This window comes from Caloenas nicobarica, chromosome 2, assembly GCF_036013445.1.
Source record: "Caloenas nicobarica isolate bCalNic1 chromosome 2, bCalNic1.hap1, whole genome shotgun sequence".
NCBI classification, from domain to species: Eukaryota; Metazoa; Chordata; class Aves; order Columbiformes; family Columbidae; genus Caloenas; species Caloenas nicobarica.
The window spans coordinates 155,741,453-155,755,688 of NC_088246.1; the positions used below are offsets into that span (position 1 = coordinate 155,741,453).

Consider the following 14,236-nt stretch of genomic DNA (forward strand, 5'->3'; position numbering starts at 1 on the left):
TCACAGAGTAAAACTAGAAGACTGAGAGCATAAATAATAGCTGCTGCTCCACTGAAAACAGATACTACAATGAGAAATAACGTTGCTGAACCTTTGAGGTCACCACACTTGGAAAAGGAACAAGCAGTGTAATTGCTGGGGTGATAAATAACCATCTAGTGCAGACAAATAGTCCCAAGCAGAGATTTACCTACGGCAGTCACAGGTGAAATTCCTCACTAAAGAATTATTCATGGCAATGAGCTGATTTAGCAAACACTTTATCTGGCCAGCACAGACTCAGGTTTCATTAGCAGACAATTTTACTTGGGAACAGAGTTATGCTAATGGAGATTTTGAGAGGGATAACACAGAAAGCCATCTGTGTCTATGATAAGGAGCAGATTTGGGCTCCTGCTAAGGACCAGTGAAGTTGCCCTCACAGCTCCAGTCTCCAACCCTGTTATCCGATTAACACCTTCCACTCACTGCTAGTTGTCATTACAGAGGCTGACAGCAGTGGTGAGAATTAGAAAACCAGTTCAGCTGGGATATGTATTTAGCAGGAATTAAATTTTCTGGGAACCAGGAGAAATGAACCAATTCAACAATGAAATAAGCTGTGGAGAGCACAGCTGTTGATGAGCTGTTTAAACCAGTCAAAACTTCCTTCTTTATTGCCTCAAATACCACTGTAAATGTGAAATTAATTTAACTGCTTCAGATGCTAGACCTTCCTTGTCTTCATCTCCTACAGTATCAGCACTGGCCTGGGCAAGCTGAGGGCCTCAGCTTTCCCTATGTGGCATAAAAAGAAATATTTGTGGGTGATCAAAGGAGTAATAAATTTGGAATGAGAGCTCAGTTACTGGCAGCTTCATTACTAGGTGTGACTTTTCAGACTGATATGCTATCTGTGCTCAGTCCCATCTTTCAGTGATACAGTTTTGTCTGAAAATTATTTGGTAATTTTTATTATTTTCCATTTCTGAAGACAGCACTCAACTGTTTAAATTTTGCCCCACATACTCATTCACCAGGCTATTTTACAACAACAAACATTATTTTTGTCTCATTACAATTCAACATTTTCATGTTTTGGTGCCTCTTTTGTTAGTAAACAATGGTGTTTCATAAAATGTAGGAATCAATACTTCCTAGCCATGCTGGCCATCTTTATAAAAATGTACCTGGTCCAGTGGTGATGCTCCCAAGATATCTCAGTTTTTATGAAGGACTGGGTAACAGCCTGTAAAAAGCAAGGCCCATATTTACAAAGAATCCAAATGCTGCACTATATTTGTTTTGTGGGATCTCGTCTGGGGATTGCTGTGTGATTACAGGTTCTGCTTCTTCCACCTGTGATTTATTTTAAAGATAATATTTACTGAGACAAACCCCAGCTTCTTTGAGCATACAGACTTGATGAGAGGCTCATTTGTACACTTCACAGCTCAGTGTGAATCATGGCACTGATGCATATAGGAACTGGTGCAATATATTTACTGTTTCCAAGGGGAACATGATTAGCCATCTCCAAAAATTTTATCCTTCTTTTGATACAGAGCTTGTAGCACTGACATGTGCCATTGCAGGATCCCAGTCTTCATGCTGGCACATAATTTGGGGTGTCCTCAGTCTTGGCCTCTCTCCCTCTTGAGGCAACTAAGCAGTTAGCTTTATTTCCTACTATACTTCAGCACATACTCATTTAACAGCGTCAGAGAGCCCTTGTTTAGGTAAAAACACAGATCTGGTGATGGGGTTAAGAGCTAAGCTCTGGAAAGTGACTCCAGAGAATTTGGTTAGTTCCTTGACTGGACAATAGACTCAGCTGTCGACTACAGACACATCATTCAAGGTCTAATTCTGCCATCCATTCATAGGTGTATTGTGCCAGTCAAGGTACCACAGTGCATTTGAGCCCTCCAAATGGGACTGGCAGATAAGATATAGTGCCTACAGGAGAGGTTTGTCCTCCTCTCATGAGTGCAAGAGATCAGGTGGATTAATTTATCTGTCTACAGCGCAGTCACCCACTTGTGAGAAGGCCTGAGGCTGTTTTAACAGCCCATAGCCAGTGGACTCAATGGAATCAGTGAGTTTTGGGTAAGATCAACCTCATCTATCTCCCAGACAGATACATCTTAAAATCCTTTTGCTTCATCAACTAGCTTTTTCCTGGCTCTCATGGACACCAGGTAACTAGCTTAGGTGCTAGGTACTCAATCTCCTTATGCCTTTGCTTTCACCCAAAAAGTATGGACAGTATTGCCTCCTTTCCTCATGATTAACTCCCTGTATAAATTTGTGTTCTAAGTCTCTTCAGTCAGGGATTTATTCTTGCCCCTTTCTACAGGTAACTGACACAACAGAGTGGTGGCTTAAGGCTACTATGTCTGGACTTCCAGAAGTTAATCACAGCTGAGGGGAGAGATGCTCACATCATTGGTTAAAATGTGGGAATTTGAATCTCATAGAAACATCACACCAGAAAATAATCACACTTGTTCTAAAAAAAATTAAATCCTTTTTATTTGTATATTTATTTTTATATATAAAAGAAATACAAAAAAAAGAACACAAACAAAATGCTGATTATGGCATTTCAGTTTTGTCAGCCCCCTCTGCCTGGACTGCTGCCTCAGATCCACCGGGAGTGAGCAAAGTCCTCCGGTTGTAATGTCCTTTTATGATTCCAGAATTATTGTTCTCATTAAGGATTTGCTTCTGTTTTTGCCTGTTAAGAGACTGTACAAGTCCTAGTACAACAGCTGCTAATGAATACTGTCCAGTCAGTTTTCTTGGTTGTAAGATTAAAGGATTTGGTTGAACTCTTCCTAGAAGAAAATACGTTTTGATTTTTCCTTCCTGTTCACTGATACCTTTGACATAAATCTCTCCTCGGTAGTCGAAGGCAAATCCCCGGTCTTTCAGGATCAGATACGTTTCTTCAGGCACTTGTATTCTGCCACTAACACCTGTGCTGTCCATCCGACTTGCTAAATTAACTGTTTTGCCCCAGATATCATATTGGGGTTTCTTAGCACCGATAACTCCTGCTACAACAGAGCCATGGCTAATCCCTATTAAAAAAAAAAAAATGAGAAGAGGTAGCCAGTTAGAAAGAATGGCTGAAAACCATATTTGCACTCAAGAACCAGGTGAGCCAGGTTCAGATACACTTATCACTGAGCTTAAGGAAGAGGCGTATACACAAAGAAAGTAAGAAAAAATGTCAGACTTATTTTACAGGACGTTCGTCACAGTAGAATCACAGTACTTATGTATCATCTGTATTCAGCACACTAGGTCCTGCAAACTGATTCTTATGTAGTAGGAAAGATCTCTCTGGAAGGATCTTTCTGTGTCTGTACTTATTGAATGCAACCTTCTTAGTGCTATAAAATCAATAATTTACATTCCTATGTTCCATGAAGTGAAAATATTAAAGTATTCTACAAAGTTATTGAAAGACTGAATCTTGTAAGATTATTGTATAAACTAAAGACATGTAATAATAAAGAAGAGGCTTTTTTTTTTTCTACATCAGTGATTTAAGAATATATTTAGTGATAGTGAAAGGCACATATTTGGGAAAAGGATCTTAGTTTTTTAGATTTTTTTTAAAGAATATTTTTAAAAATTGGTAATAGAAATGGCTTCCAAATACTGTTGCATTTGTGCTCGATGAAATCTTTGCCAGTGATCCATACCTACTAAGAGTGGATGCGTTTTGCCCAAGAAATCTTGGGAACTGAGAGTATTCTGTTTAAAACTGTTGGGAAGTACGGATCACAGACAGTGATGCTGTGATCCTTCATGCTGTGGCTGATGAATATACTTCATCTTTTTTTTTATGGCAGGGTAGTCCATAAAGAACACGTTTCTTCTGGTTGGCTTTTTGTTTTTGGCCAGCGATCCAGTCAGCATGAGAAGCCATGAGATTTGCTCCTACCATGTTGCATATATCCAGGCCACCTTTTCATGTCCCTTCTTACTACCCATCCAGGATTTCCCATCCAGGATAACAGGTTCTCCATCACAGCAAATCAGAGCTGCTGCCACTGGGACAGGTCACGTCAGAACTGGCATTCAGTTTTTGTGCAAAACCAAAGTACTACTCTAAGGGTTTAGGAGAAACTAAACCTTAGAAATTCTGCAGTCCCCAAACCAGGGCCCATGATCTGCAAACAGAGCAATTCCTATCTCTAACTTTGTCTAGGATGAAGTCAATTTGAAAAGAGGAGCTTCAGTATTTGAGGTATTTAAAATTGCACAGGTCATTGCAATGCTCCTGGGGTACACTTACAGAGCTGGATCCTTGCAGACAAAACCACATTTTAATTCTCATGTTTGAACTCTGCTTACCAATACGGAGTTCAAAGTTGTTGAATGAATGTTTGTTGATCTCCTGTATGCTTTCATTCAGAGCTATGGAGAAGTCAGCCAGAGCACACAAATGCCCCCATTTGTCTTCACATTGCTGAGGATTAAGTTATAAACCACTATGTTAGAAAGATTTTGCAATTTTCCCAGCTCCCACCCATCCCTACCAAGTGTCAAGTATCTGAATTTAGAAATCGTAAGAACAGTCTCACCATACTAGAAACAAGAGAAGCAGGGCATTATTAATGGTAATACTTCCCATTTATATTATAGTTGTATACCTGGATATAGAGAACTTAGCATGAAGTACCAAAGAAAGTAATTTCCTGCCGATAATTGGACAGGTAAACATGGGAATTAATAAAGCATGTCAAATCTATCTAAGACTGAGCAAGAAAGTATAGAGAGGATTGAGTTAGCTTAGGTGCAAGAGACAAAAACCGGTGAGAACCAGGGATGAGCGAAAGAAGTGAAAGACATAACTCTCCTTTGCTGAAACTGTCACCCAGGAAAAGTACCAATTCCAGTGCTCTCAGGGATGGAACACTGAGAGGAACAACAGGGCAAGCCAGGCAACCTGGGAATGGTTATGTGGGAGAGGAAAGGCTATTCTGTAGCTCATTAATCACCTCTTCTTAGAGCAGTCAGGTCACTCCCTGCTCCTTCCCCTGGATTCCCATTCCTGCAGGGAAATCCATTATTGGAATGGGGACCAGGAGTGGGTTTTGGTCTTCCCAGAACACCAGCAGGGCAGATGGTGGGGCAGAGACTCTCGAGGACAGGGAACTCCTTAACTGTTTCTGTGAGTGGACAGTGGAGTAAGGAACAGTTGTGGTTTTGGTGCGATAATGGTATGGTAACATCTCATGTATTCTGAAACTAGGTGATACTTTTATCAAACAAATTTCCACTCCATAGGAATGAAGCATTCCAAGGCTCTCCCTGGGTCATGCAGTCCAGCCCTTTGCAATTTTTGTCATCCATAGTTTTTAATCCGGAATATAAGCATCTCCCTGGCATTACTCCATTCTGTTCACGCTGTGCTCGGTCCTTGTCCTCAGCCTCATTCAGTTCACAGTGTGTCAACCTCCCTCAGCAGCCCTCACCTCTGAGATGCTGACAAGGTGACAGACATGTATGTATGAAGATCAGTATATTTAAGACATGCATAACAATTCTGTTATGCTATTATAGTTCAAGAAAAATTAATCAGTCCTGCAAATGCAGTAAAGATTTTCTCCCTTTGAATTTTTACTCACATCAGGAGCCAAAAGAAGTGGTTAGGAGCTGTGTAGCTGTAACCAGCTACCTCCTTGATTTTCAGTCTTTCTTTGCTCATCTCTGTACTGAAGCATTTTGAGTTGGAACAAACAAAATCTCATGCATGCCTAGTTTTGTGGATTTCTAGCTGTCAGCATCACTTGTTACTCTGTAGGTGGGAGATGCTCAGCTAGTTATACTCCACATATTTTATAATGTATTCTAAACAAACAATGGAAATTTTCTAATTTATAAAGCTCACATTAATCTGACTTCTGCTTTTCTGGCAGTTGCAGTCAACGTGGGCAGATCTGATTCCCACTTTTTGGTTGATCTGGGGCAGCACAACCTTTTTTGTGGTGCTCTTCCTTGGGGAGAGGCACCGGTTGCCTAGCAAGACAGATTTCAGCAACAGCCAGCTTCTTGCTGGATGTGTTTTAGAGCCTCATCTTATTCCTTTGGAGACCCACTTCAGGCATATCCTTGGGTGTAATTATGAATGGATTTCTCTCATCTGACTTATCTGAGGTTTATGGCTGTGACTGTGCATGTGTCCCCTGTGGCTGATTTTTCCCCCAGCTTGATTTACACCCCTGCAATGAGGGCAGAGTGCAGACTTCATGCTTTGTGATATTCTTCAGTTGAACCAATGAGTCTGCTTTCTTTTTGATGTATAGTTTATCAGGCTGCCTGTAGATATACAGCTACGTCATTACAAAAATGTTTAAATACAACCTTTTGTCAGTTAAGAGACCCTCTATCTTCATAGATTTTTGGAGGATGCCAGCCATATTCTGGTCTGAGTTACAGGGGTAACTTTAACTTATGTCCAAAGATATAGATAGACCTGCTCTAGATTCACATCAGTGTGATTGAAAGGAGATTCTTTTTCTAAGCCTGAATTTGAGGAAGGAATCCATATGGTTCTTGTTCTGAGCACAAGATGACATTTCAATTCATCAAGAAGTGCAACTGTTGTCTGTCAGAAGCCCCAAATGTCTATTTTATTTAGCAAAGGCAGCTCTACGAATAACAGAAAGATAACACTAATGTTCTCTAATATGAACACGGGAACACACTGAAAGCTTTGTTTCTTAATGAAAACTATTGTCTTACCTGTTTTTCAGGTGATAATCCTGACACGGCCATGTATGTGCTGCCAATTGTTTTAATTTTTTCAATATCTTGAAATCTCTCTTCACCTAGTAACTAATGCATATGTTAAAAATGCTGTTACGTCTGTAATTCTTAATGCAAAATGCTTCTACAGATATCAAAATGAATCATTATACTCATAGTATCCTCCAGTTGGATTCTGAGACAAACTGAACAACATCATCTACTCATAGAGTGCATTCAAGCTGAATTGTACTGTTTGGTAAATCACATAATGCATAATATAACACATGGATGTTCCAGCATAACTCAAATGCAGATGAGTCCTCTGTTTTCTGAGGTATAATCACTGAAAATTAGTGAAGACAGGCTCTCTATGTATCTATGGGCAAATTTAAGTAAACCTGATGACTTGAAAGTGTTCCTAAATCTCTTTTGGAGGAGTTCAGTTTACAAATTAAATGCTGTTACAACAACAATTCAGATGATGAAACCAGTGTGAAAGGGAATCCAGTTCACTTGCAATGCCCATTTTAACCATCTTACACAGTCAATGGATGGAGGTAGATGACTCCAAAGAACTTCTGTGAGAGTTCAAGTTCTCCTGTACTCCATGATTTCATCTACCACTGTCAGACCTAACACTGGTGTGTCCATTGGGTCATTTGGTCTGCACTTTTGTTATGTATTGTCCCCTTCTACAAAAAATACAGGGAACCAATAGGAAGTGGTAAACACCCGTATCTATTTGGGGTAGCTATAGGTGCTAAGTAGGAATAAAGAATTTGTCAGACTGAGAATCTCCAAGAAGAATAAATTTAGTCTAGTGACTAATGCACTAGTGTAGTGGGAGTGACAGTTTGGTCCTTATTCTAAGTCCATATTCACAGTTTAATTTTGGACTTTCCATGAAATAGAAGCCAAAGATTTATATTTTTGAGAGACCTAAGCAGAGTTCAGGTTGTGAACTCTATCAATAACAATAGTTTTATGTGGGTTATGGGCACAAATCACCTCATCACAGACCTTAAAAATACGTCTTGCTGATGTTAATACCAAAATACCCCAGTAAACTTGATAATACTTCAGTGTGGTGTCTAATAAATGTAGATATCAATATGGTTAGGCAGTCCTGGGAGAAAACAAACAAACAAACAACAAAATACTAGTTCTTAGACACAAGGAATTTCAAATTTTCAGTTCTAAAGCCTCAACTTAGTTGGGATTTGAACGAAAAAAATTCTTGCTGTGGTCAAGCAAAAATTTAATGATGCGTTTCCCCCTTCTTTTATACACTGCCAGGCATTCTTTTTCCATTTTGTGGGTTTGAGTTTCCTGTCAATTAAAAACTAAAGGGATTATTTCATTCAAAGGGAGAAACATACCAAAAGCATAACATGAAATATCCCCTGCCATTGAACTAACCACAGTGTACGTCAGCCAGAGCGCTGAGGTCTCGGAAGCTTTGCTGTTCATGTGTAGATATCACACCATCTGTCTCTAATGGGAGCCTGCACAGCATTGTGCACAGGCAACACAAAGCCATATGGTTAATGGCTCCCTTCCAAGTCAGGAAAGTCCAAAATCTTGACCTGCTTCTCATTTTTCTTCAAACTACCAGAAAAGCCCATTATCTGCATTTCCCTCCTACAAGGGCAGCTCTTCCAACTGCTCTCTTAAAGAAAAAGATCACTTCTTGCAGCTCGGCTTTTGTGAGCAGTCTGAGAGCACCAGGTGTGTGGGCAAGGGGAGAAAATGCTTGTGGTTAAAAACAGCCTATATTTTCATTTCCAGATGGTTGCTGGAAGTAACAGCAAACAGCACAGTAATTTAAAATGTATGATACATATCTAAAATGACTCTTTTTAAGAAAGAAAGAACCTACTGGCTGTGAGGCAATTTAGAAGAAATAATCTCATGTTATCTTTTTTCTTCTCATTCATTATTGTTTCCAAATCTGTTTTTTCCAGCTTTATCCTGTCTGTTAGATAGATTATTTCCTTCTTCAAATAATGTTTTATTTACCAATTACTTTCTTCACAGTATGACAGGATGATGGATTTTGATATTGGGGAAAGATATTCCAACTCAGTCCTAAATCAGCTGCTATTTTTATGACATTTTAAATGGCCTCGCTAATTTACCAAAATAATTCAGGGAACATTTTCAAACACTTGAATGTGGTTGGTATCTGAGAAGCAACTAATGGCATGAAGTTGCCATTCATGTACTGCCAAGGTCATATGGAAGTGAGACCCTGGGATATACACATGCAATGAAACATGTACGAAGTAGTACAAAAGAAGATGTTGCAGGACATGGAACACAACTGCAAAGTAATCAGCAGTCTGAAAGCAGGATCTTGTTTTCTGCCAAAAACCTCAACTTGTGGCAACACAATATATTAAATCTGTTGTCATAAACACTGTGTAAATCACTGCAGGACAAAGAAAATGGAGGGAAAAAGAGCCCATGAACAAGAAAGCTCTTATTAAAGCACAAATCCCAACTGTAATATCACTAAGATACATAAATGGTAGATTAAGAAAGGCTAGAAACATTATTACAATCCAGAAAAAAAAATTCCTTCAAGACTCATAATCTTCAAGAGAAATGTTCCAATATTATTTTTGGTGCAGCATCTCTAAGAATGGGAGTTTAACCCTGTATGCGTCTTAAGACTACAGTCGCATAAAAATGGGTAATTATGAAAGTAGATTTTCAATGTTCATGTTTGGTTTTCGATGTATGAACTGTTCCTGTCAGCACCTCTGTGCTTGAGTACAAAATAGGAAATTATATAGAACTGTATTTTATAATGATTATGTTTATATATATAAAAATCTCCTTTTCTCAGTCCAGAAACCAACACCTCTCATTCTGCCTCAGTTGTCACGAAGCCTGGATAATTTGGAAATTGAGAGATTTGTGAACCATCAGGGAAAAACAACCCTGAGCAAAGGCAATGTTTTAAGAAAAGTCAGTCACCTACTCCCCAAGATGGACTTTTGGACAAGGTTCCCCTGGCTCCCTAAGAAAGACCCAGTCACAACCTGAGTCCTCTATGGGCTCCTACCTCATGCAGTTGTTGTTGACAGGTTCTGTTCCACCATTCACTATTTATTTGACTGCCTTTGACTGTCTAACATAGATCCACTAACTGCAAACCAAAATAACATCTGGATTGTAAACTTTCTGTTTTGTAGTAACAAGGAAACTCCTCTAAAAAGAAGAAAGTAATAATCCAGATATTCTTGTCATGTGCAGATCACATTTTCCAAAACAGGTCGATTTGTATTTTTACCACTGCTTTCATTCAGAAACATCTTCCTGGCTCTATGGACACAACACCTCTACTACTATTATCTATGTAAGGAAAGGAAGGGACTCACAGTATAGAATCTGATTTGAGATGAGGAACTCAATTCAGTTCTCTAAACACAGATGTCTCTTGTCATCCAGAGAATGCTTCCCTGAAAGATCTCCAATGGCTTGCTCCAGAAGAGCATGAGTTTTCTGATAGTGTAGTATGGGACCTGACAATCCCATGTGGGTGTCTCAAATAACCTGGGATATCTCAAATGGCATGAGGTAGCAATGTCTCACACTCCTGTGCTAAGAGTTCTACACTTGGGTATCTCTACGGAGGTGTTCCCTTGATGCTGAGGAGCAAAGTTTTCCCATGGCTAACAGATCTGCTGTGCTTTAAAGCTGCACATCTACATTTGACTTCCAGAACTGTAAGGAGAGAGCAGACAATCTTGGCAAGGAACGTCATGAAAAACAAGGAATAGTGACATCATGTTGTTTCAGTTACATGGAAACATCATTGGCCCTGAAACAGCATATCTGAAATGGCTTCTGGTTCCTTTTCCATGGGTAAGATTACTCACTTCAGTTGTTCTGGCTGGCCTATCACCTTGCAGACTGTTCAGACAGAATAAACTAATGGCATGACCATTCTGGAAATAGGTTAGCAGTCAGCAGGGGATCGCATAATTTCATTTACTGCCCGTACCAAGAACATATCTATTTTTCAACTAAACATGTCTGGGACGTAATACAGTCCCTAATTACGTCCTTTATTAATTACAGAGCAGGTGTTAGGGCCCCGAATATAATATTGGGTTAGTGTTTTGATGAAAATTTTGTCTTCAGTAATTGCCGTGGCAGCAATGGAATTCTGTTGTGAAGATTATACGAACATGCCTGACAAAATGTCTTAAATTAATTCATAGCAATAGGCTTTGCATTAAGTTTGAACCATAATCATTTTAATCAGATCTGGAAAGAAAAACGAAACTATTAATCAAGAACTGTGCTGACAGCTGTGCAAGATCTCGGAGAAAAATGCAGGTATTTATACCTACAGAAAAAGCAGTAAAGGAGCATAGAAGGTGACAGAGCTCTTCTCATAAGAGAGTAGTTTTGTTTTCTACTAACATGCACAGGGATGCATCACCTGTGAGTTCTATTTTCCACTAGTAATTTTGTTATCTGATCAATTATATGGACAAATTCTCCATTTCATTGTCTCTCAGAATTTGGTAATCTTAACCCTGGTCCAGTTTCTATGAGTCTCCACTCTGTGAACATTCCCCATGCAGAGGCCCAGGATGAGGAAGGATGACGGATGAAATTAAGACCCAACTATGTTCATATTTTCATTCTGATATGGGTACATATATCTTTGTGAAAAAAAAAGAAAAGCAGGAAAGTCAATTACTCCTTTGTGTCTTTGTTTTCCACTTTTGAAATTAAGATAATATAACTTTGATCAGAGAAGCAAACTCTTCAAAACTTATGAGAGGCCTTAGGCACTTGCTGCTGAGGATGGAATGAAAAAAAGAAATTTTTTTTTCTAATCTCTTTTTCTCAGTTGTATGCCTTCCACTTTCATTTTTTCCTCTAGTACCTTCCTCTGAAGCCCTTGGAGTTACTTCCTCTTCAAAACAAAAAAACCAAAACAAAATCTCTAGGTTAGATCCTCAAAGAGTGATAGAATTTTAAAGTAGGGCTAAGGTAGGATTAAATAAGTTAAAAAAAAAAAGAAAGACAGCAATTCTAAAATCTTCATTCAGCTCTATTTTAAGCCCTGGAGAGGTCTGAACTCTGCATATGCTTTATTTATTTATTTTTTAAACAAAACAAAACAAAACAAAACAAAACAAACCCCAAACATTTTCTGTATGCTTAATCTACGGGCAGAATCCTGGTCCAGATGCAAAGACTAAGTTTGCCTTCTTGTCTTCTCTAAAAAATCAGTCTTTTGCATGCTGATAACGCTTTTTGAGTTGAGACCCAAAGTGGTAAAAGATGTTCTCTTTTTTTCAAATCTAAGTGGAGTTTTTCCCTTCTCTGTTTTAGACAATTGCTCCATGGTAACACAGCTCATGTGGGATGCGAGATCCAGATCCAGCTCCTTTTGAGGGAACAAAGTAATTCCTTCAATTTTCTTGAACTGCATATTAATTTTCTGCTGACAAAACACCCATCACTTCTCCAGTCAATACTCTACCACAATAGAAAAATTCCTTGGGATAAACAGACCATGGGTTCCTTGGGCAGGATTTTTTACAGTTTCTCAATGATTTCTCACTGTCTGTGTGCCCTCTCCCCTGGTGTCGTGTTTAACGCTAATCTTTTCTTGCTCAGCAGAATTCTGAAAAGAGTGTCTTTTTCCTACTTTCTCTTTAAATAACTTCTCCAGTTGCAGACTTATGATACCACTACCATCTCTGACTTTCTTCTCCCTTTTTTATCTGGACCATCCCAGCCTGGCACACAGAACCAATCTCACTGTTAAGTACAGAGATGGGTCAGATTCTGCTTCTACCACTTGGGGAGCTCAGGAGGGCTACAGAGTCCTGAAAACTGCTTGCAGTGTAGACATTAAAATTCCCCACACGCGATAATTTTGGCCTTACTTTTTCACCCTTCCTAGTTCTAAAGTTTTTTCAAAGCTCTTTGATGGTCTGTGCTTTGTCCCCTCTCTTAATTTATCTCGGACTCACTGCAGGACATGATAGCACCTGTCTAAGCTTCCTTGCTAACAAGTTGGCAGACTCTGCGATACCAACTATGGAACTTGCTCCTGGCTTCCTCTTCCACTTGGCAATACCTACACTGGGGATCTGGCTTTTCCTGTTTATTTTATCCCTTCCTCATCTCCCTTTCTGAAATTAACTGGACAGGATACCTAAATATATTATTTTTCCTTTTTATGTCCTTTTATTTTATATATTTTTTTTTACATTTCCCTTCACCTCTGCATTCCTCAGTACAATACTTCATTTACCTTACTTCATTTACCTCTGTATGGCATACTTCATTTACCTCTGTATGACGTACTTGACCAGACAATCTCCTCAGTTAATATGTCACCACCTTTCATTCTCTATCCAATGTTTGATTCTAAGTTGTGTGCTTCCCATTCAACTTGATACTGTTTTACCTTTAATATTAATTGAATCCATTTGAATAATGTCTTCAAAACAGTATCTTTATCTTTTTGGATTTAGACCACTGCTTTCCAGGAGTGTTGCAAATACCATCATCCTTCTTTCTTCTACAAAATTAAGGCATGGTCTACTTCTAGATACACTGGTGCAGGTTGTGGTTTTGTTGTTGTTGTTGTTTGTTTGTTTGGTTTTTTGTTTGTTTTTGTTGTTGTTTTTGTTGGGTTTTTTTAATGTGTGTTTATACTCAAGTAACTATCGATTTCAGTCTCTATCTCACTACATCATTCAGACTAAAGTTTGGCAAGACCAAGTACAAAATTTAAAACAGACAATTGTAATAGTAATTGACATAAAAAAATATTGGAAGCAGAATAGTTACTAAATTTGACAATTTAGGATGACATACTTAGTATTTGGGAACTCATTGTTTAAGCACTATCATATTTTCTCTAGTAGCTGGTATTACCTCATCAAAGTCTGCAATGATTTCATTTAGCAAACGCAGACATTCTACTCCTTGTTTATTCATCTCAGTCTGGGAATAGAAGTCAGCAAATCCAGGAATAGAAGCAAACATCACACCAACAGCATCATAGGACTGAGAGTATAACTCCTAAAAGAATAGAGAAGAAAAACATGTTGAAGTGGTAATATAGGGATGAGAACATAATTAGCTGCAATTAAAATAGGTTTCTTATTTTTTTTCCATGCCTAATACCTTAATATATGAGGTTAGCATTAGTATATTAAGTGTTAGCCAAGTTCAACAGGAGAAGGCTGACAGCTCTCACATTTTTATCATGGAATATATGCAGGGTTTGCCCTTTCTTTGAAAGCCTGCTTTTTCTGCTTCTGAGGTCAGGGTGTACACTAGCAAAAATAAAATAGAATTTTTCACTCTGATTTATATGGGGAACCACTTAAAGAAATGAAGGATTCATTTGCAACCATGAATACCAGAGGATCAAACGCTGTTAGGCAACTAAAAGGAACGTAATGTTTATTATTTATTGTTGTTTAAGTCTGTGTTT

The 14,236-nt window shown here is 38.6% G+C and overlaps 1 protein-coding gene across 1 annotated transcript in view; it reads right to left on the bottom strand.

The window, feature by feature from the left end:
• Positions 1-2,577: 2,577 nt before the first annotated feature.
• Positions 2,578-14,236, bottom strand: part of ADCY8 (adenylate cyclase 8) — a 140,300-nt gene continuing 128,641 nt past the window's right edge. The window contains exons 14-17 of the mRNA XM_065627743.1: positions 13,672-13,818; positions 6,745-6,837; positions 4,351-4,465; positions 2,578-3,065 (exon numbers count right to left, since the gene is read on the bottom strand). Of these exons, the coding sequence (XP_065483815.1) occupies positions 2,578-3,065; positions 4,351-4,465; positions 6,745-6,837; positions 13,672-13,818 (843 nt within the window). The remainder of the gene's footprint in view (positions 3,066-4,350; positions 4,466-6,744; positions 6,838-13,671; positions 13,819-14,236) is intronic.